Source organism: Ovis aries, chromosome 6 (assembly GCF_016772045.2).
Source record: "Ovis aries strain OAR_USU_Benz2616 breed Rambouillet chromosome 6, ARS-UI_Ramb_v3.0, whole genome shotgun sequence".
In the NCBI taxonomy this organism is placed as follows: Eukaryota; Metazoa; Chordata; class Mammalia; order Artiodactyla; family Bovidae; genus Ovis; species Ovis aries.
Window position 1 is genome coordinate 36,935,413 of NC_056059.1, and position 24,427 is coordinate 36,959,839.

The window sequence follows — 24,427 nt, forward strand, 5'->3', positions numbered from 1 at the left end:
AGTCCATGGGGTCGCTAAGAGTTGGAGACAACTGAAGCGACTTGGCAGCAACAGCAGCTACAACGTTTTATCTTTTTCTGTTTGTATGTTTTGCTTGACAAATGCGAAAAAACACTCTTTTTTCTATTTGTTACACTAAAAGTTGAAAAGTATTTTAAAGTTTTCCTAGTAATTAAAATTTAAATTGGCTGTATTCTTTATGTACTTTTAGCTTTATGTTTTGAAGCTGCTGCTGTTGTTTTGAAGCTGTTTGGTTTCACAAAAGATAAATATTCATGGTAGTTCATAATTTAGCAATAAAAATAAAGTACATATAATTTTTGTCTGGATTAAAAAAAATACCGGAATGGGTATTTATGGTAGAGACATACTATAAACTCAGAAGTGAAAATGAGTGAAATACAGACAGATGTATTAATCTGGATGAATCTATAAAATGAAACACTATGTAAGCAGTGTAGTTTATTCATATTAAATTTTGAAAACAGCAAAATTAAACAGCATAGTGTCTAAAAGTACATATAGCTATAAAACAATAAAGAAGTGTTAAGGGAACAAGTAACTGAAAATCCAGGATTCTGGTGGCCTTCAGGAGATGAGAAAGTACAGTCTGTGAGAGACACACAGGCATTCCTAAAGTTTTCTTTTTTAACATGGGTGGTAGTTACACTGATGTCTGTTTTACCACTTGTCTTTAAACTGTACATAGATACTATACACACTCTATATGCATGACTTCATAAAAGAAATTTTTTTTAAAGCAATATCAACTTCATGCTTTGTAAGAGTCTGTTAAGATTCAAGCCAGGTGAAATCAAGGAAATTCTTATTGCAAAATAAAGATGTATGGGTTTCTAAATCAGCACTTACCCTATACAGCTTTTTCAACACTTCTAGGAGAGCTTTAATGTGATTGTTATTCTCAGAACTTTCAGTCCAATAATGCAGCTGAGCAACGATGGCTCTTTTAAACATCTGGACCAGATTGATGAAAGGAGATTCTTTCAGAGATGCCCAATATTCCTCTGAGGGATACAAAGGTAGATAACTGTTAGCACGTAATGTTTCTCGGATTCTTAAAGGTAAAAAGTAGTCAATGTTTCTAAAGTAGTCAAAAAATTATTTTCTAAAAGTAGTCAATATTTTCTAAAACAGTATGTTCATATATATCATAGGTATCAATATAAAAACACATTTGTAATATACTTTTCAGTAAATGTAACTGCAATTGAAAGTTTAGATGTCCTCAAAGAAATGAGTTGAAATGAAAGTTTAATGTCCTCAAAAGAAGAGAATGCCTTAACCGTAACAGCACCACAAACCTGATCTAATTAATTTGTAAAGGGGGGGAAAAAGCTAGACAAAATTAATTAGTCACATTTTTTGCCCCAGTGAAATAGCATACAGTATGAAAATCCAGATAAAAAACTATTTGTGATAATGACTTTTTTCACTCTGAGCATGAGTTAACTCTTAAAAACCATCTTTCAGCATTGTGAAAAAGAAAACTGCTTTAAACAACGGCTTCATCACTTACACAGTGACTTAAGAAAACATAAGAGAGGGCTTCCCTGAGCCGATATGCTAATTGTGTCGAAGACCGAAACAAAGTTTAATCAAGCCCTAGACCTAACTTCCAGTGTACTAGAAACACAGGGAAAAGAGTAAACAATCAGACAAAACTAGATGTGAAACACTTACAGAAAAACTGACCCAGGCTCTTCTTATAAAAAAAAAAAATTCTGCAAAATACTTTTTGAGACAAGTGCAGAAATCTAAACATGGCCTAAATATTATGTAATACAGTGGAATCATGTCTAATCTTATTAGGTGTGATAACAACGTCGTGGTAATACAGAATTCCATATCCTTATGAGATGTGCATGCAAATATTATGGGGAAATGTCTCCAATTTACTTTCATATAGTTCAACAAAAATGAAAATCTGTACATCAAGAGGGAGATGCTTACACAACATAACTGCTACTGACTCTCAGAGAGTATCTGGGATTTACTGTACTAGTCTTTCAATGTCTAGGAATGAAGTTTTTCTTAATGAAAAGTAGGGAGCAAAAGACCTTATGACCAAGTCACACATGTATCATTACAAAATCACTAAAAAGTGACTAGAATAATCCATTTTGGATGACTACAGTAATGATTATAGCATGTTTATATGCTAAGAATATAAACTAAAAAACAAGAATATGTTTAGTTATCTATCTAAGATCTGCTGTAACTTTGCTAGGCATGTGTTTCCATTGAGAAGACTGTCATGTATTCTCAAGTGTAAACCATTTTCGATCTTACCCAGAACTCTTGACATCTGGTTATTCATTTTATTAACAGCTTCTGCAAATGGAACCACCAGGCTCTCCCAGTTGTTACTATCATGCATCACAGGACATTCTGGGAGAAGGAAGAAAACTTCCAAAGCTTCTTGGTGTGGAGAATTAAATGGAAGATTTTTGAGCAGATTATCCCTGAGACATGAGGTTATCTGTGGTCAAAAAGATGCGGGAAAAGACAAGTCAAACACAGCAGGAACTGGGTGCAGTTACTGTAATAAAATAAAGTGTAGAACCTGGAGTTTCATTCCACCATGAAACTGGAATGATCACTTCATCTTTCTAAAACCCATGTTTACAATTCATCTCATCTACCCTCCCAAGTACCTCGGAGTACGTATTTCACAAGTATTTTTCCCATCCAGTTGTTGGCGTTTATGAAGGAGATCAAGAAATCACATGTGCAAGACTGTATTAAATGCACAATGGACTCGGAATTAAAAGGCAGCCCCCTAAAAAGTTCTATAGTCTTCCCTCCAGCTCCACTATCACACCTCATTTATTAAAGAGGAAGAATATGCCAGAATCTCCAAAAGTAAAACAAAAATTAAAAAACAAAAACAAACGAAAGGAACTACAATGAAAATCAACATGGTTTCCTGTTATCTTCTTACAGAATCACCTGTCACATCAAACTCTCTCCACCGAACTCTAGTTTCTCTCTCTCCCAATATTCTTAACAATTTCCCCAATTCAAAGTGCAAGCTGAAGAAAAATCTGAAGAAAAAAGTTGAAGAAAAATTCAAACGGAATTGTGAATTTTTTTATGTGTTATGTGGGCTAACAGTAATAATTTGCCTAAATGCCCACTAAAAAGATAAGCTAGTGTTTCCAGGGTTCTTATTACTTGCCAGATATTGTGCTAATTCACATATATAGGGTCATCTATTCTTGTCATTTCTCTGTATAATAGATATTATTATCCCCAATTTATAAATGAGAACTCTGCATGTCAGAGAAATTAAATTGCTCAGGGTCACAGAGCTAAGTAAGAATCTCTCCTGGTTCTTTTTGACTCCAAAGCTCAATCACTGAATTAGGAGATACTAACAAATGGTATCTCTAAATGTACAAATTATTATAACCATCTATTGTAAACATTATATTGGGCTCCCTCTACTAGGTTCAATCTTCAGAGTCATGCACACCTGATTCCTGCACTACAACCCATTTCCATGCCTCCGTCTTACTCTGTGCTCTTCATCATTCACACCCTCAAGCCTCCCAGCCCTTTAGAACCACTGCAAAACTCTGGAGCCAGTTACAGAGTTTCACATCTTAGGCCTTGATGCACACCCTCCTGAATGCCTGGTATGTCTTTCCCCTGTAGGAACCTGGTACAGTCCCCCTCCCCACTGGGCACCTTGTTTTGACCACTCTAAATAGAACCAACCATTCACAACCCTGAGTAATGACTGAATTCATTTACCCAAAAATGTTTATTACACACTCACTATGTTCTAAGCTAGGCAGTAGGGAAGACTAAGTGTAGTCGCTCAGTCGTGTCCAACTCTTTGCGACCCCACGGACTGTAGCCCACCAGGCTCTTCTGTCCATGGGATTCTCCAGGCAAGAATACTAGAGGGGTTGCCATTTCCTTCTCCAGGGGATCTTCCTGACCCAGGGATTGAACCTGGGTCTTCCGCATCACAGGCAGATGCTTTACCCTCTGAGCCACCAGGGAAGCCAGTGGAGTGTGAAACACATCCCGTCTTCACACTGACACCTGCACAAAGGCATCTGTCTCCCTTCATGAATGAAGAGCCTCTAAGGATGGGGAGCATGTCTCTCTCATCTGCATCAGGAATCCCACCACAGTGCCCTACTCATGGAAGTATTCAACTGTTTGCTGAATAAATGAAGGAAGGCCAAGTCTGTGAGTTCATATCACAGAAATCTCAAAATAGAAAGAAACATTATACGTCTTTTGATCCAACTATCTAGTCTGAAACAATGGGAGACTGCTCCACGATTATGTTGCTTGCGCTGTATGTGATACTGTTCTGGCACAACCAAGGTATATAAGCCTTAGTGATGAACCAGTCCAACCACTTCCCTTCATGAATGCAGAAATGCTTTTCTATTTTTGGTGATCTTTCCAAGTGCTGCAGAGTCCTGGATAAAGGTGCTTAATTAGGGATCCATTTTACTTCAGACTCCTAATTGGGCTGTGGTTCTGCCAAAGGTAACATAATTAAATTTCCCATCTTCCCTTGAGAGAAAAGAGTGTGTGAGAGAGAGAACTTGCAGCTAAGACACAGAATGTGGACTGTGGCGGACGGAGCCAGAGAGCAGGGGAGGGAGCCAACCGCAGGCAGAGAATGAGTGGATACGGAGAGCGAAAGAGAGGGAAAGGCCAAATCGGGGAGGGATGGAGAAGCAGAGAGAGGAGAAGTGGAAGTGGGGGAGAGAAAAGAGCCAGAGACTTCGGAAGAAACAGACTGAGCGGAGAACGGAGCTAATACTACCCCTAGATCAATCAGTACAGGAGAACAGGGAAATAAGTTAATAAAAGCTATACATTAGGAAAGGCTGGATTAAAAAAGTATATTTGAGGCATCTCCAAGTGCAAGGCCTAAAGATGGTAATAACAGTGCTGAAACAAAGAAGCAACAATCCCAGAAAGAATAACAACATTCTAGAATCTACAGAAAAGGAACAGCAATGCAACGAAACACAGAAGAAGAACCCACACAGCCCTTTGTGACGGGGACAGTCCCATTAGAAAAGGTGTTCTCATTTCTATACTTAAGTGTAAAATAATGGCAAATATGCTGCTCTTATTCTGGTGTAACCATCTCAGCAAATATTTTAATAATCTTCCTAAAGCCAGAGTTGAGAACATTCCCTCTAGGGGAGTCTGTGCATATACGTGTAAACATGTGTGTATACAGATAAACTGTTTTGACTCTCTGTAACCTATGCTCCTACTATATCATCTATTTCACCCTATGTGGGGAAACTTCTGAATACTATCGGAGTTTAACTTAATTTACATAAGCCACAAGGCTTCAGAGAATATGTGAAAACAAGATATTTCTTCTGAAATTTTGAGTTCTTATAAAAATGTTTCAGTGTATTTTCTTTTTCCAAGTAACAATCTGAAGAATACCACCGTGTTAGTAATCCAGTCCTTCTGGGTTAACTCCTTAAAGGTATTCCTTGCTGCATTCAAGTCCAAATGAATAGATATCATTTCTCCATCTATTCTGTGGAAGGAAGATAAGTGAAAGAAAGATAAGTAAATGAAATAAGATGCTTCAAAATTAAGTATTTTATTATTTATCCAGATGAAAAGTTTATCCTAAAGCTTGCTTCATTGTAATAAAATTATTTTTTCTCACCTTTACAATAACATGATTGTTTCTAAAATGCCAAAAAATATCAAGTCTGCATTAACAATATATATGCTATCAGACTTTACATCAGATACTGCCTTACCTTAAATGAGTAATCAATAAATATTTATTTTCCAATAAAGAAAAACAAACAAACAAAAAAGCCAAAGATAAAAGGTGAAAGTTTTTCTTTTTTCCCAGTTTCACGAACCAGAAGCAGGAACCAAAAAAGGGGTCTCCAAGCAGTAAATTTGTAGTAATCGAATAGAAAATTACTAATGAAATGACTATCTTTACCCAAGAATTATACTGGATTGAATATATTATCTAAAAACAGACACATTCTTTGTGAAATAATGTATTTAGTGTCTGAAAAGAGACAAATTCTTTTAAATAAATATTATACCAATATTTAGGAAAAGAAGTACAAAGTCATTCTTTCATATACTTAAAAATTCAAAGAAACCTAAGTATCCAGAAATATAGAAACAAATAAATTAAGGTATGTCCTTCCCATGGAATACCTTGCAACCATTAAAATGATGGTATGGAGAAATACTATTATAAAAATTGAATATAACAGAAAGTAGACAAAACATTAAGTATAAAGAAATATATAAAACAATACCATTTTTTGTAAAAGAACTCATTTGCATAGAAAAAGATATTTATACAAACTCTAGCTATTATGTGTAAGTGCTGAATTTTGGCTGATTTTCATTTTTGTTGTTGTTTCATGTCTTTTTTTTTTACATTTTCTACAGCAAACATATATGTGCTCTTGTAGGGGAAAAGGTAATTTTTTAAATGAGATGTTATTTTACCCTCAAACCATTTCCTTTATAATTTTTATGAAAATTTTAATAAACTTTTAATTAAAATTTAATAAAAATATAATTTTATAATTTTCCTTTATAATTTCTTTCACAGGTTTTTAAATGAGACATAATTGACACATAACATTATACTAGTTTCAGGGGTGTACAACACAGTGCACTGATATATGTAGAGCATATATTGTGAAACAATCACTACACGGTTACAAATTTTTTCCTTGTGATGAGAACTTTTAAGATCTATTCTCTTAAGGAAGGAAGGAAGGAAAGTCGCTCAGTCATGTCCGACTTTTTGTGACCCCATGGACTACACAGTCCATGGAATTCTCCAGGCCAGAATACTGGAGTGGGTAGCCTGTCCCGTCTCCAGGGGATCTTCCCAACCCAGGGATCGAACTCAGGTCTCCCACATTTCAGGAGGATTCTTTACCAGCTGAGCCACAATTTTCTTAGCCAACTCTCAAATACACAATACAGTATTATTAATATTAATCATAGTAACCATGCTGTCATTACAGAATGTTTTTAACAAAATTTAAATTTATTATAATATATATTACCTTTCCCTTAAAAAACTTCCAGTCAGACACGCAGGAGATGAGAATATCTCTCTTATTTCCCTGTATAAGGAATAAGATCGTGGTCAAAACAAATCAGAATATGTCTCCTTATAGCAAGAGGCATAACAATTGTCCTTCAAACTCCTCCTGCTATCTCTGAGTTATCTGAATACTGCCATGTGTATCTGAAAGTCTATTTCATTTGTGAAATCTCAAAATTTCAGAGGCAAACAAGGAAAGAAAAAGATACGTATTCAGAGAAGCAACAGGGGAAGAGAAGAAGGCTTGACCAAGGGTCAGTATTTTAAGACAAATAAAACACTCCCAACACACCCAGCTTCCCAAGCCCTATTTATTTCTATTCTACTGAAGTGGAAACAAAATAGAGGGTGGGGGAGTATGCTCAGTTCCACCTTAGAAGTACCTGCACAAACAGTTCTTGACCATTTGTGCTCTGCAAGTCAAGATGCAGCTATCTGGACTTAACTACTTTCCAGAATTATAAAGCAATACCTAAAGTGTCTCTAAAAGGAAACGCTTGTAAAAATGAGTACAATCTTTAATGATGGCAGGAGTTCTGTTATTTACAACAAGGTTGCCTAAGATGTTCAGCTGTGAGTAAGAGTTCAACAAACAAGAGGCTCCGAAGTCAAGCAGGGCTGGAAAACAATAGACTATATTTCCTGCTCAGAGTCACAATTACACAAACATATCAAAGGCTCAGAGAAGTCCTGCAGTAAAGAGAGCTGCCCTCATGAAGCCTACGTGCTAGTTGTGATGGTTAATTGTATGTATCAACTTGGCCAGAGAATTGATCAAACACCAATCTAGATGCTGCTGTGAAGGTATTTTTTTAGACAACATTAACATTCAAATCAGCAGGGTTTGAGTAAAGCAGATTACCCTCTATAATGGGGGTGTGCCTTATCCAATCAGTTGTAAAGGAAGAGGAAATTCTGCCTTCAGACTGCCTTGGGCCTCAAGCTGTAATATCAGTTCTTCCCTAGGTCTCCAGCCTGCAGTCTTGCCTCACAGATTTTGCTCTTGCCACCCCCTACAACTGTGTGTGCGTGTGCTCCATCACTCAGTCATGTCTAACTCTTTGTGACCTCCCGGGCTATAGCCTGCCAGACTCCTTGGTCCATACGATTTCCCAGGCAAGAATACTGGAATTTTTACTCCTTAAAAATCTCTCTACACACACATAGCCTCTACTGGTTCTGTTTCTCTGAAGATCACCAAGTAGTAGACCACTGGGTGATGATTTAGTCACTACGTGTCCAACTCTTATGACCCCATGGACTGTAGCCCACCAGGCTCCACTGTCCATGGGATTTCCCAGGCAAGAACACTGGAGTGAGTTGCCATTTCCTTTTCCAAGGGATCTTACTGACCCAGGGATCAAACTCTCATCTCCTAAATTGTAAGATTCTTTACTACTGAGCTCCTAGGGAAGCCAAACAGACTACTAATGGCCCACAAAATCTTACATCCTTGTATTGTACAAAATCAATTGGGAAAACATTGATTTAAAGAGCTATATGAGCAGACAGACATGTAGGTTGTACCTTTTTGTATTTTGCCACTGTTTAGTCCCCACATCAGCAATCCATCTCTTTACAGTGCCTTCATTCAAGGTAGGAATTTTCCTCCTCAGATTCACATAGGAATTCTGTAAACAAACAAAATAGTAGAATACAGTAATTTAGATACAAATGAAATAGGTCTTCAACTTTTAGGCACCTTCTAAGGATAGAGCATAATACTAAGCATGGATAATACAGCTCTGGAAAATCATAAAGATTCTACCAATCATTTGCCTGGCTGCCAGTTTCTTGACCAAGGATGCCTAGATCCAAAGTCAATTTCTCTGAATGCCCCAACACTGAACGCTTTATATGGGTATGACCAGATTAAACTGAACATCAGAGTTTGGGAAGATCCTGACAGGACTGGGTACAGAAGTAGCAAGAACTCAATCTGTCTTGGTGAAGTAGGATGTGGAGATTATGGACTGATTATTCATAAGACTATGGACCTCGGGTCTTTATTAATACTGGCTGGCAAAGTCACTTCAAAACGTTAACCTATTAGCTTCTTAAAACCCTAACGAAAATGCCATTTGCAAGGAGCCTCCTGAAAGGTAAGTAGATTGTAGGGAAATCACACTTATTTGACATACAGTATGGGAAAATCTGCTGATTCTTGTTGAGTAAAGATGCATGCTGTTTCAACAATGAAGGATCAATAATGTCTAGCCATTCCCCAGCATGAGCCTAGGAACCTGATGATTTTGGAATTCACCAAATCTAGATTCTGGAAATTTTTGAAGAAACCAAGTTATAAAACGTCTAGTCTCTAGTCTCCCAAGGTAATACAAGTAACAACAAAAATAAACAAACAGGACCTAATCCAACTTGCAAGCTTTTGCACAGCAAAAGGAATCATAAAAATGGAAAAGACAACCTATGGAATGGGAGAAAATACCAGCAGACAACATGACTGACATGGGCTTAACCTCCAAAGCATACAAAGAGCTCGGCAACTCAACAATGAAAAAAACAAACAACCAAATGAGAAAATGGGCAGAGGACCTTAATAGAAATTTCTCTAATGAAGACATACTGATGGCCAGTAGGCACATGAAGACGCTCAACATCGCACATATTAGAGAAATGCAAATCAGAACTACAGTGAGGTACCACTTCACACTGGTCAGAATGGTCATTATTAAAGTCTACAAATAACAAATGCTGGAGAGGATGTGGAGAAAAGGGAACCGTCCTATACTGTTGGTAGGAATGTAAGTTGGTGCAGCCACTATGGAAAACAGAATGGAGGACCCTCAGAAAAGTAAAAACAGAATTACTATATGATACAGCAATCCCACTCCTGGGTATATACCCACAAAAAACTACACCCATTCAAAAAGATACATGTACCCCTATTTCACAGTAGCATAATTCACAATAGCCAAACACGGAAACCACCTAAACATCTGCCAAGAGAAGAATGGATAAAGATCTGACACATTCATACAGTGAACATCACTCAGCCATTAAAAGAACAAACATCATGCTGTCTGCAGCAACACGGAAGGCAACTAGAGATTCTCATACTAAGTTAAGTAGGTCGGGAAGAGTAAGCACTGTATGATACCACTTGTATGTGAAATCTAAAATATGGCAAAAATGAACCTACCTACAAAACAGAAACAGATTCACAGACAGAGAACAGACTTGTGGTTGCTAAGGAGGAGGCCAAGAGAGAAAGAGGGATGGGCTGGGAATCTGGGGTTCATAAACGCCAACCATCACATTAACATGGACAAAAAACTAGGTCCTACTGCATAACACAGGCAACTGTATCCAATCTCCTGGGATAACCCACCATGGGAAAGGATATGAAAAGAATGTATATACATATGAAACTGAAGTCACTCTGCTGTACAGCAGAGATTGGCACAACATTATAAACCAACTAGACTTAAATTAAAAAAAAAACTTCTGGAGATCTTTTTTTACCTCTTTTTCCATCCACATCAAAATGCTTTGATTCCCTCCAGCAACCATTATTAACTCCTTTACTGATGTGCTGCTTTCTGCAAGGAATTTACAAAAAAAAAAGAGCTTAGAAACTCTTGTGATACAAACATACACACTCAAGTAACTTTAGATCCTTCTTAAACAGAGTCCTTTTCTCTTTCTGACAAAGACTGAGTACACTTCCCATCCACAGAGCAAAAATACATATCTACTTCAGGGTGAAGTCTAGTTGGCAAACAGGTAATTCGGAAGGCTGACAACGTGGAATCAGTTTAATACACATGGTTACTATTAACGCTTATATATTCAACACAGTCAAACAAATACTTGATTAGTTAACTGTTCCCTGGTTTAATTTAGCACCTATTACTAAAAACCACATTCTAGGAACTTCCCTGGAAGTCCAGTCATTACTGGGAAGACTCCCAGGGAAGTCCAGGACTCCATGTTTCCAATGCGGGGAGCACGGGTTCGATCCCTGGTTGGGGAGCTAAGATCGTACAAGTCACCTGGTGCAGCCAAACACAAACAAACAAAAAGCCATTTCTACAACTCAAGACTTAAATCAATGACTACTGGCTCTGAAGAATGTTAATAGTACTTCAAAGGCCTATGTACGTGGTTATAAGAAATTAGATATAAGATACAAACTGCTTAAGGAAATAACCCTATCGTTCATTTCCCCAGAAGAACTGAGAGAACTTTAGTACTTTAGGTCACCACTAAGCTTTCAGAAACAAGTGACCCAAGTGCTCCAAGGCACTTCTGTAGTGAAACCTTTCAGAGTTAAGCCTCTGAAGTTACACAGTGCACACACAGTTCAAGTCCAGCCAAAACTGCTTACGGGCTAACCCTTCACTTTCCAAGTCTGTACCCTCCAGTAAAATGGGACTGAAAGCTCACATCTCCTGACGCTGTTTAAGGACAGGTGAGATGACACAAGCAAGTTTTAGGTACAGTTACACTGCCTGGCATATGTCAGCTGCTCATCATTCTGAGGGTTTTTTATGATTAGGAGTCAGTTTAGTCAGGTAAGAAAACCAATCATCATGGAAATAATAGGTCCCTTGCAGACTGGAATCAGAGACTGCAAAGGCCTCTAAACCCATATAGGTTTTGTTTTTTTTTTAATGTTCTATCATTCCAAGTCCACATTAATCTTAACCTGAAGGGCTTAGAGAACTAATGGCTATTCTGACTTGATAAATTAGATAGGGTATGTTATTTACAAGTAAACACGAAATCAGTAAAGCTCCACTCATAGTCATACATTTTTTTGCTACATTACACACTTAGGAAAATCAGATTTTCAACAAATTCTGTGCTCCTACAGAATTTACCAGATTTGAGTTCTTCACTTGATGGCAATTTCATGGGACGTGGCATCAGCTGATTACATGTCCCACCGTTTCCCAGTTGTCCTTCTTTTCCAGAACCAAAAGAAAAGACCTTTCCCATATCAGAAACATAGGCAAGTGTGTGCTGCCTATTAAACAAAAGCACATACAGTCAATTCTCAATTCTCCACAATGATCAGAGTATGCAGCAATCTGGTAAAACTGCAGAAATTATACTACCCAGTGAGTGAAACTAGTTAACAAACTCCAAGTGCATGCAATTAGCCATGTGGAAACTAAGAAATCACTAATGTGTAGCTGAGGTGATTCTGGAACCCCAAAGTCCACTGAAAGCCATCAGGCTGCATCCTAGCAAAGGATGTTCCCTTGGGCAGAACCACCACCACCTCTAGCATTCTACTCCTTAGGCCTTGGCTTGAGTCACCACCTCCTGGAAGCCACCTCTGAGCTCCTCCCCATCCTAGAAGATGGAATCAGGTTATCCTGAGCTCTGACTCTACTTCCCAAAGACCTTTAATTATGCTGATTTTCTTACCAATCTGATTAATGGCCTCTCCTATTATACAGATGTATAAGGAAAGAATTTGGCCTTGCTCAGAGCTCTGGCCTTTATTCTCACCTCTAGGGAGGTGATGTCTAACCTCTTAGAATTTCCCAAGTGATAGGAGTGTCTCTGTTATTCATGCCAAGCCCCTTGACCACACCTAATTGTTTATCAAAGTGGCTCATAGAGGCCCCTCCAGCTATAGGTAAGCTGAACCTCTGGGTACACAGAGGCTGGAGTCTGAGCTCAGTCACATGGGCAATAATTCAATCAATCATGACTAAGCAATGAAAGTCTGGACTTGGGTGAACTTCCCTGACTGACAATATTCTTCACAGGCATGTATCAGGCTGGGAGGAGGTAACACTGTCCATGCCTCCAAGGGGAGTAGACATCAGAAGCTCCTCATCTGGACCTCTTTTATACTCTGTGCTATGCAGCTCTTCCTTTAACTCTATTGATAATTTGTATCCTCCTCTTAAAATTGACCATCAGTATAATAGCTTTCAGTGAGCCTTGTGTCTTCCAGTAAATTCGCCTATGTTAGTAGGGGTGCTGCTCTGACATTAAGACATGTCTAAGGTGAGGATTCCTCCTATAACACATGTTACTCAGAGGAGTGCGTGTTATGAAGAATCCAAAGTGGTGACAAAGTTTCTTTGGTTAACACAGATAGAGTGAGGATATCAATGAATAATCCTTTCAACTCATGTTTGTTCATTTTTTCCAAATAAATAATTTTTTAAAAGATAAAGTGCATTTGAATATTTACAAAGGTATTTCACTGAAGGACCAACAGAAAGTATATTTACACATTTTAAAATTCAATTAAAATAAATATGCATACTAAAATAGATTATGATTGTCTAACAATGTGAATTAAGCATTTTCACCTGTCTGAAATGTTTAATAGTTTTATCTCAATCAAAGAAACTGAAGAGAAATTTTATTAAACTACCTATCTAAATTTATTATATTTATCTTAGCAATTTTTATTGATACTTTACAACTTACCTTCCACATGCTATCTGGGTCACTCTATTTCCAACAAGCCCAGCTACCAAACAGGGTCTTAACTCATTCTGTGTTGAATTGTGACCGAGTTGCCCATACTTTCCATCACCAAAAGTAAATACCAGTCCACTCTAAGAAAGGGAATTTCTTATCAGAAATTAGAGAAATACGACACAGAAGTAACACTCACTTCTGTAAAGCGTTAGTGAAGGCATCAGTGAAAAATCAATAAAATCACCATCAGAGCAAAGCCCCCCAGTTATCAGGACAGTCCTGCATGGGGAAGCAGTGACCTCGCTTCCCCAGGAAACACCAGCTGCCCGTATCTCCACGTTCTAGTGCTCTCTCCACTACCAAGTGCTCTTCTGGAACTGCAGTCAGAGAGACAAGGGTACACTCACCTTTGTGAGCAGGGCAGTGTGAGAGCCACCACAAGCAAGAAATTCAACTTTCTGATCATCCAGTGCTTCAATACAGGAAGGAGAATCTTTATCTACACAAGAAAAAGAAGAGTTCAAGTAACCACAAGGAAACATTGAATTTCACACTGGAGTTCCATGCTACTGACAAAACACCCAGATTACTTCCTCTAGGCCCATCACAGTAGCTCCCAACACACTGACAAGAAAAGCTCTGTGCTGGTGGATTTAGGTCTGAAAACGGAACAGGGGTGGTAGTCAAAGGGCACTCACCTCTGAAGTGTCACTCTCACTTCCCAGAGCCCTTTCTTCTCTTTTTAAACCGGACTTGATTAGCTCTCACTGCAGTGTATCTGTTATTTCCAATTCCAGTCTAGCATTATTACCCTTCTAATGAACCTAAAGCTTCTTATTCTTCTTTCAAATCCTCTAGTGGAGAGAACTGCCTTACACTACCTCTTCGCTTTATCACGATTACTTCCTTGTCCCAGAGAGATTCAGCAAAAGTAAGTTCAACGGTCCTTTATTCCTTTTCCTCCTGTGAAATGACTTACGGGTTCTCCTGAGTAACCACGGGGACATGTGAAGCAGAAATGCAGTATCTGACCAGCAAGCCCAGGCAGAACATGTGTATTACCATGGCTGATAAAGCATCGGAGTTTGCCACACTTGAAATCTCTAACAAGGGGTTTCGGGTCATCAGAAACACTGACTTTTTCTTTGGGGAGGTAGCTCAGTAATGCAAATTACATGTTTATGTGTGTGTACACATATGTAATTAAAACCTTGAAGAATAAGATCAGAATAGGTGTTTCTAATCCTTTTGCCACAATTGTATTAATAGATATTTAAAGTGCACAGGTACCTTAAAGGTCACTTCATCCAAACTCATCACTTTACAGAAAAAGAAAATGAGACATAGAGAAAAATGAAGTGACCTGGGTAGGCGAAATTAGTTAATGTGGAAGTGGGACTCACAGCCCAGATACTCCGATCCCTTGTCCAATGCTCTTTCCCTTTTTCCCACTTGACTCAGACACTCATCTCAATTACAGCCGTGACCTGCACACTCTGTGTGTTGTTTAGACAGATTCTACACTGAATACAGAGAGATAACCAGGCAAATCAGTGCTAATGAAAGCGGGAATCTGAACCATTTTTGGTTCAGATTACATTCAGATTATATTCATCTCTTATATGTCAAATATATTTGTTTATAATATGAATTTTAAAATATATTTCCATACTGTAGGTGTGGCCCAGGCCCAGCTGTCCACAATCATTTCTTCCCCAGGAGTAAACATTTCCGGACATGGATAAGGCCATGCTGTGGGCTTCTCCTGCAGAAATCTGAACCAAGGGGACTCCTGAGAGGTTCTCCACAATCTCCGGTGTGGAAGTTGAGGCAAATATTCTTCCAACTCCAAGCTGGCCATCTAAGTTCTGTCCCCAAGCAAAAAGCTCACCACCTTGACATTAACAGAGAAAATGCTGTCTTAGTAAGTTTAAAATGCAGCAGACATCACCCTAGGACATTATATTCTATCCACACTACAGCATTACAATCTCGTCCATTCAAACTGACAGAACTGCTCAGATCTCAAGACTCAGTCAGAAAAACTAGAAGAAACTCCTCTTCAGCAGTAAGAGTTACAGTTCCTTATCTTCTACCTCAAAGGGTAGTATTAAGAACTGGATGTCTGTGTTCGCCCAAAACTCCTATGCTGAAATCCTAACCTTCAGTATGACGGTATCAGGAAGTGCCCTTTGGGGTGGTGACTCAAATTGGATAAGATCATGACAAGGGGAGCACTCATGAATGGGATTAATGCCCTTATAAAAGGGTCCCCAGAGAGCTCTCCTGTCCTTTCCACTTGTAAGAAGACTGGCCCTCAGTAGACACCAAATCTGCTAAAACCCTGAACTGGACTTCAAATTTCTGCTGTTTAAATCACCTACTCTATTTTTATTATAGCGACCCAAACAGACAAAGAATAAAGCTATTGGAATATATTATAATCAAATTTAAGAAATATTTATTTTAAAAAACTCACGGGCTGGGCCTATGAAAGACAGAAACACTCTACCTTTGAAAAAATAAAACCACAGACTACCTTTCTTTCTCTCCCTCTTCCACGTGCCCAAAGATGCTAAATAAATAATGTAAACATACATTTGAAATTGCAGCACATACCATGAAGAGTGAGCATCTTCTTCCATTAATATACAGAACATATTTTTACTTTATTTAAAAAATTTTTTATTGGAGTATAGTTGATTTATAATGCTGTGACAGTTTCAGTTGTACAGCAAAGTGAATACACATATTGGGACATATTTTTAAAGAAAAGTTCTTAGATGTTATCTAACAGAGATGACAGTACCTAATAGAGGCTGAAAAAACATATCAGAGACTTAAATTTTAGTGAGTACTACTCTGCAAGATACTATGCAGGAAAAGGTGAGAGGTAGAGATTTTCCTTCAAACCTAATTACCAAGTGCCTATCACTTGGCAGGAAATACCAAAATGAGAAAAATGAGTAGTTCCCTTTCTTGCTTTCCCAACTTTCATTCTTCCTACATTGTATTGTGACTTATCAATAGTAAACCCTGAACAATCCCTTCCCCCCAACATCCATACATCCTAGGCTTCTTGAAGGCACATGTATCTGTTTCATCTTCACAACCTGAACATGTAGATACTCAAAATGAAAGAGTTGTTCATAAATGGATGAAGTCAAACAACCAGCTTTTTCCAATACAAATTAACACTTAAACCTTAACAGAGCCTTCAGTACAAGTCAAATACATGATCACTTACTTCCCTTGAATTTCAGTTTTCATTCTAAAAGTTTATATCTGTCCTATGTATTTAAAAAATTTCCTTGATCCTGAATTCCACTATTCCTTATCACCTGCCTGTCTTAATTAGGTCAAATGGCTTCAGGAAATAATTCATATTCACTACTTCCCTTCCCTACCATTATGGCATCTGATAAGAAATGGTAAGTAATACAGGGTTGGGGAGAATCCTCGAATTCAAAAGGTAATGTTAAAACATGTCAGAGGCCAGCAAACTGGCCATAAAAGCAGGCCCAAGGGATTCTGAGCTCCTATCATGGGAGCTGGAAGAACCCTAGGAAAAGGGAAGAAAGTTCTGGAAAAGGGTGGACCATTCCTAATCTTGCTTGCAGAGAGGATGATTTTAATTATTTAGAATATTTTCATTGTTTCATATTTGAAAAATAGAAAACAGAACTGCTGAAATAAATCTCTAGGCCCAAGATGGCACCCAGGAACCCTGTCACCAAACCGAACCTTCACACTCTGAATGTTCAGCCTGACCAGAAACACAGTACATCCAGTCAGCCAATCCCCAAACACCAAGTTTACCCTGGGCTCTATACTTATTTCCTTGATCAGATATGCAACCACAGTCAATCACGCCCTATTTCCATACTGAAGCTTCTGACACTCTACAAAACTTGCCCTTGCTCAAAATCCCTTGGGAAGAGCATTCCATTGCTTATGAGCTCCTATACACTTTTAATCAATAGGCTCTTTTCCCTTAAATAAAGAACATCAAACTCATTACTAAATTGCTTTAGTTTTTTCATTTGAGAGAATAAAATGTAGGAAAAGTAATTATGAAAACCAGAAGATTTTATAGGTCCAAGAATTCTGATTTTGTATCTCTTTTAGTAGTGTTCTACCGTACCACATTCAAAACCATATTTCGGTCCTGGTACCAAATGAAGCACTTACATTCTCTTAGTTCTATATACACATAGATTTACCCCTCTTGAAAAAACAATATTTAGAAAAGTACCTTTTGAGAGTGCAAGAGAATGATAATCTCCACATGTGATCTGAATTATATTTTTTTCTTGTAAAATGCACTGAAACCTGATGAAAGGAAATATTTTTTATGTTGATCACAAATAAGTCACAACAGTTAAGAATTATTAACTGTATTTAATTAGGATTGAAGCTCAAAAAAGTTAACTTCACATTCAGCACATCTAAAATTATTATAATAATAATATGCTTTAATTAGTGGTTTAAAAGGAAAATAATGTTCATTCTAAAATTGTAGTAAGATGATTCTAAGACTCTTTTACAAATAATAATTTTATGATGCAGGAATAATACAAGATGAAAATAAGTTCTAATTCACAAGATCTACTAGGAAAAAGTCTCACAAATCATTCCATGATAATTCACTTTTCTCCGAGGTTGAAAACTACTCTGGGGTTAAACGAGTTAATTACTATGTAAGTCCAATTTGGGGATACGTGGACTAACCAATCATTTCCTTTAAGTGCCAAATCAACACATGGTACATGCCCTGGGAGATACAAATTGATTTACAGTTCACTAGTCAGTTCAGAATTCATCATTTACTTAAGATACCACCTTATAAAGCAAGGATCATATAAAGTAACATTTTCCTACAAAAATTATGATTGCTTTTTGAGTGAAATTTACATCATTTTTAATAAAAAGAAAAAAAAACTTTCCTACCTTGCATGTTCTATGCTATACTTGTACTCAAATGGTTTTCCATCTGAGGATAGAACCAGCATGTGCTCTTCTCCTTGGTCCATGGAATGTATCTTCATTTTTTTCCCTAACTTAATGCACTCTGCAGAGCAAATCCAACAGGAAGTAACATCACTCTCACTGTGACCCACTATTATTATTCACTTAATTATAATGCACTTAAAACACTTGGAAAAAAAATGTCAACTACACAACTCGACTTAACCTGAACGTCTCTTTTAAGAAAATTCAAATGCAGCAAGCAGACAAATAGCAATGCCTAGTGTCTTGACAACAGATTTTCTTTTTTAATTTGGGCAAGCATTGATTTATACTGTTTTAAATTGAATATATCTTTTCAATTGAAATAGCTATTTGCTTTTAGATTGTTTAATAAGTTCAAGGAGAGAAACTAAATTTGAAGTGCTAGAAATGAAAAAGTCTGTAAGAAACTATAATTTAATTTTTGGAGAACATACTTCATTTTAAGAGTAAATGAGGAATTGGGTTTGGGGGACAATTTTTTTTAAAGGATGCTATTAAAAGAAATTGTACTGTCAGTGCATATTTAGCGCTTTCTCAAAGTTAAAGATTTAAAACTGTCCACCAAACCCTTTATTTTTATCTCATCTAATTTGTTCACAAAAAGTAGGTAGAGTTGGGACCTTGTTTCAGTTTTCAGTTCTAATGAAATAAAATCTATTTATGCAAAAGATCAAAGCACGAACCACTTCATAATACAAATTCTAAAGAGAACCAAACCAGTCTGGTAATAAAGAATGGCACAATAGACTAAAGCTTTTTTAGAGACTCAGCATTTCAAATCAGCTGGAAAAAAGGAGGGCTAATTCAAAAAAGGTGGGTTTATTCAAAAAAAGGTACTGGGACATTTTGGAGAAAAAAATAAATCAATCCATATTCCCCCACCTCACCCCTTAAGTCAAAATAATTTCTAAGTGTATTAAAAATGTTAGGTTTAAAAGCAAAATCTTAAAATCAGTAAAAAGATGAGCACATTAAAAAAATTTTGGATTGAGAATAGCTTTCTAACATAACACAAAATGCGTAAGTCTCCTTAAAGGAAAAGACTGATGTAGTAAACTATAAAACATTAGCAAAAGGCAGGTCGGGTAGAATTTTACAGCGTAAATGACCGACAAACGGCTACTCTTACTCAATATACAAAAGCTCTTCCAAATAAACACGAAAAAGATAAACAACTCATCTTTTTTTAAAAAGCGAGGCAAAGATGTCAATGAACTGGCAGTTCACACACACCCCCCAAAAAAACTCAAATAACCTATAGAAAAAAGGTTCTCGACTTCCCTCAAGTTAAAAGCAAAACGAACAAAAGTAAAATATCATTTTCTTCACGCAATAGATGGGCAAACCAAATGTGTGGTCACTTACAACCCCCTCCACCTTAAAATTCGGAGTCAGGGTCACCAGAGCTAATAAATCTCTACAGAGATTACCAAAGTGCAACTGAAAGCCCTCTTTAACTTGCTTGCACACGTAAGACATTATCACTGAGAACAAGAAAACCTAAACAAGGTTCTCCAAAGACTCCCAAAGTCAGAGCCGGTATGTTCTAAAAGGCGTAAGTGAAAAACACATTTTGAATAGAAACCAAAGATAGAGGCAGACTGGCTAAGATGCTGCCGGGGGGACTCCCTCCATGAGGCGGCGGCGGAGCGGACCTTGTGTTTCTCGCCTCCGTCCGGCCCAAACTCCGAGCCCGCGAGGAGCAAGGCTGGAGAACTCAGGGGTGCCAAACGCGAAAACACCCCCGGCCGGGCGCGCTTCTACGGCCCGCGCGGACCGCTGCGCCGTCGGGTCCCCCCACTGTCTCTCGCGGTTAAAGGACCGCACACCCACAAGTCGGGCCGCTCTAGAGAAGCGTCCGTGCGGGCCCCGGCCAGGCCGCCCACCGCACTCACACCCCCAGTGCGCGGAGGGGATGGCCGAGCGGGCGCTGCGCGGCCTCACTCACTCGGCTTCCTGGCGCCGTCGCTCCCCGCCGGCAGCTGGTGGACCTCGACGCCCGCCCCGCCGCGCTCCAGCACCGCCAGGCGCCGGCGCGTGCAGCACATCTGGCGTGTCGCCTCGGGCCTCTTGGACAGCGCGCTGCGGAGCCCGGCGGCGCTGGGGAAGAGCCAGAGCTTCGCTCCCCAGGACTCCGCGGGCGCTGTCGCGGAGGGCCGGGACGCGGAGGGCCGGGACGCGGAGGGTCGGGACTCGGGGACCCGCCCGGACACCGGGCGTGCGCCGCCCCGCGACCTCCTCCGTGGCCTCCCCTCCATCACCAATTTCCCGAGCTCCTCAGCCGTGTCTCAGCTGTCCGAACGTTCGAAGGAGACAGAGCTGAGGCGAGGACAAGAGGCGGCCAAAGCCTGAAGGCGCCCACCGCCCCCGGGCGTCGTGGTGCGGAGGCGCAGCGAGCGGAACGCACACCGACGTCTAGGAACCGCAGCCTCTCTACCCCGCCCCGACGCTGGGCGCCCGACGTGCTGTTTGGGGGCGGAGCCGGCAGTTTCTGAGAGAAACGAAACTGATTGTTGTTGTTTTTAAGCGAGCGGAATCGAAAAGAGAAAGGGAAACTGGATGGTTTTAAGACTGGCTTGGACGGTGGCCAGAGTAAACAAGGCGCTGGTCTGTGAGGAGGTGGGAGGCAGGGCTGAGAAGATGTCCTCAGGCGGGCAGTGGCCGCCGGAACTGGACCAGGTGGCCTTCGAAGAAACACTGCAAATTCCACTAGGAGGAGCCTTGACACAGGCGGACTTGCAGAATTTCCAGAAACTATTGTGACAAGGAAAGCTGGTTTGCTAAGCATTCTGCTCCAGGCTTTGCCACAGCATCATGGCAAAGCTGAACAGAGCTATCCCATGCCACGGCCCACACGACGGTGACTGCAATCAGTGCGGTCAATATATTTTTGCCTTTTCTAGAGTTTCTCACGAATGGAATCAGATTTGTGCAGTCTTTTGTGTCTGAGTTTTTTCACTTAGCATAAAGTTTTAAGATTCAGCCTGTAGTGTTTCATCGGTGGTTCTCTCTTTGTTATTGTTGAATGGTAGTCTATTATATGGATATACTACAATTTCTTTATCCGTTTACCTATAGGCAGGCATTTTAGTCCTTTCTGGCTTGCGGCTCCGATGAAAAGAAGTGCTGTGAATACTGTGAACAAGGCTTTGAATAAATGTGGATAAATGTTTTCATTTCTTTGGAATGAATAACTAAAAATGAAATTGCTGTGTCATATGGCAAGTACATGAATATCATTTGAAGAAACTACCATACTTTTCTAAAATGCTATACTGTTCAGCATTCCGTCCAGCAATTTGAGAGGTCCAGTCCCTCTGTATTCTTCCCAACATTTAGTACTGTCAGTCTTCTTAATGTTAGCAGTTGCGGTAGTCTAAAATACCATCTTACTGCAGTTTTAATTTCCATTATTCGCTGGTGGCTCAGTGGTAGAGAAGCCGGCTGCCATTTCAGGAGACACCAGCTTGATCCCTTGATTGGGAAGATCCCCTGGAGAAAGAAATTGCAGTCCACTCCAATATTCTTACCTGGGAAATCCCATGGACAGAGGAGCCTGGTGGGTTAGAGTCCATGGGGTCACAAAAGAGTTGGACAGGACTGAGCAACTAAACAACAATGATTTAATGATGGGAATTTTTTCAAGTGCTTATTAGTGCTGATCTCTGTCTCCTCTTTGGTGAAGTGTCTGTTTGCATCTTTTACATATTTACTGATTCAATTGCTTATCATCTAAGGTTTTTTTTTTTTTTAATGTATAAGAGTCCTCTATGTTACATATAAAGTTATTTACAAGATATATGTTTTGAAATATTTTCTACCAGTCTGTGGCTTGCCTTTTAATTTTATTAAGTGTCATTTTAACTGATACTGTACATCAACTATACTTCAATAAAAAGAGGCGTTATGATAAAACTAAAAAATTAATAAAATTACATGAAAAACATCATCTGAAGAGCTCAAGTTTTAATTTTGATGCAATTTATTCATTTTTTCTTTATCCATTCTTTTTCTCTTACCAACATTATTCCTGCTTTTTTTTTGGTGTTAAAAAATCTTTGCCTAACCCCAAATAACAAAGATTTTCTCATACATTGTCTTCTAGAAGTTTTACAGCTTTAGGTCTTTGTATATTTCAAATGAATTATTCTTTATGGTGTGAAATAAGGGAAGAGGTTCTTTTTTTTTTTTCTTATCCATTTCCACCTGTTCCAGTTTGCCTTTACTCATTGAATTACCTCAATGTGTCTGTCAAAACTGTTGGCTATATGTGATTGGACTTATCTCTGGACTTTTTATTGTGTTCCATTGTGTATTTCGGTTTTTCACTCCAGTACCACACTGTGTTAATTGCTGTAGATGCTAATTGACTCAAAATCAGTTCACCTAAGTGTTTGACCATTGTCCTTCTTCAGTTGTTTTGTCTATTTTAAGTTCTTTGCATTTCCATAAATATTTTAGAATCACCTAACCAATTTCTACAAAACAGACTGCAAATATTTAGCAATTACTCTAAATTAGATCAGTTTAGGACGAACTGACCTTATGACAATATTGATTCTTTTGTCCATGAGCATCTCTCGCCAGTAACTTAAAGCTTCTTAAACTGTTGCAGCAATATTTTCAAGTTTTTGGTAAGCAGTCAAACATATTTTGTTAAATTTATCCTTATAAATTTATTTTTTGATATTACAAGTTGTACTTTAAAAAAATTCAGTGTTTGATTGTGAGTATATATGTGAAATACAAGTTGCATAGTCGTGTCCGACTCTTTGCAACCCCGTGGACTATGCAGTCCATGGAATTCTCCAGGCCAGAATGCTGAAGTGGGTAGCCTTTCCCTTCTCCACGGGATCTCCCCAACCCAGGAATTGAACCCAGGTCTCCCACGTTGGGGGCTGATTCTTTACCAGCTGAGCCACAAGGGAAGCCCTTGAGTATATATAAATGTATTTGACTTTTATATATTGCCTTGAACCACGACACCTTTCTATATTTACTTAATAAATAGTTCTAGTAGATTTTTTTGTGTGGATGCCTTTGAATATCCTACAGATAACTATGTAATTGATAAATAAGATAGCTTTACTCTTTCCTTTCCAATCATTATGGCCTTTCTTTTTTAAGTTTGGCCTGATGTATGGACTAGTACATCTAGTATAATGTTGAACAGAAGTGATGAGAGACATCTTGAACTTCTCAATTTTAGTAGGAAAGCATTTCTTTCACCACTAAGTATGAAGTAATCAGGTTGAGTAAGTTCCTAGTTTGCCAAGAGTACTCATCTTGCATGAGTGAGTACTGCATTTTGTCAACTTTTTTCTACCTCTACTGAGGTAATCACACGATTTTTGTCTAATATGGTGAAAATAATGGATTTTCAAAATGAATTTCTGAACTAAGTCCAAGTTGGTCACAGATATTATATTTTCCTGAATGTTTTTCGTGTTTAAACTCTGTAAAAGATTTTTTAATCTGTGATCATATGAGAGATACATGTAGATTTCTTTTCCTGTAATGTCTTTATCTGGTTTTGGTATTAGAATAATGCTGGCAGAAGAGAATTAATTGAAAAGTGTTCCCTCTTCCTTTATTTTCAGAAAGAATATATAAAGAACTGGTATTATCGGTTCTTAAAATATTTAGTACAGCTCACACATTTGCATAGACAAAGTGATGTTGGAGTTGAAAGGCCTGAATAACAAAATCCAAAAGTCAAGTGCTTAAGGATCTCTTCTGTACCATGTCACGAACCTCTGTCCATAGTTCTTCAGGCACTCTGTCTATCAGATCTAGTCCCTTAAATCTATTTCTCACTTCCACTGTATAATCATAAGGGATTTGATTTAGGTCATACCTGGATGGTCTAGTGGTTTT

General features: G+C 38.6%; 1 protein-coding gene across 1 annotated transcript in view; it reads right to left on the reverse strand.

Moving 5' to 3' along the window:
* Positions 1-20,985, reverse strand: part of HERC5 (HECT and RLD domain containing E3 ubiquitin protein ligase 5) — a 47,319-nt gene extending 26,334 nt beyond the window's left edge. Inside the window, exons 1-13 of the mRNA XM_012179691.5 lie at positions 20,499-20,985; positions 18,488-18,608; positions 17,793-17,869; positions 15,210-15,431; positions 13,945-14,036; positions 13,544-13,674; positions 11,968-12,113; positions 10,607-10,683; positions 8,651-8,754; positions 7,083-7,142; positions 5,464-5,557; positions 2,311-2,500; positions 871-1,025 (exon numbers count right to left, since the gene is read on the reverse strand). Coding sequence (XP_012035081.1) covers positions 871-1,025; positions 2,311-2,500; positions 5,464-5,557; positions 7,083-7,142; positions 8,651-8,754; positions 10,607-10,683; positions 11,968-12,113; positions 13,544-13,674; positions 13,945-14,036; positions 15,210-15,431; positions 17,793-17,869; positions 18,488-18,608; positions 20,499-20,808 — 1,779 coding nt within the window. The 5' untranslated portion in view covers positions 20,809-20,985. The remainder of the gene's footprint in view (positions 1-870; positions 1,026-2,310; positions 2,501-5,463; positions 5,558-7,082; positions 7,143-8,650; positions 8,755-10,606; positions 10,684-11,967; positions 12,114-13,543; positions 13,675-13,944; positions 14,037-15,209; positions 15,432-17,792; positions 17,870-18,487; positions 18,609-20,498) is intronic.
* Between the last annotated feature and the right edge of the window lie 3,442 nt (positions 20,986-24,427).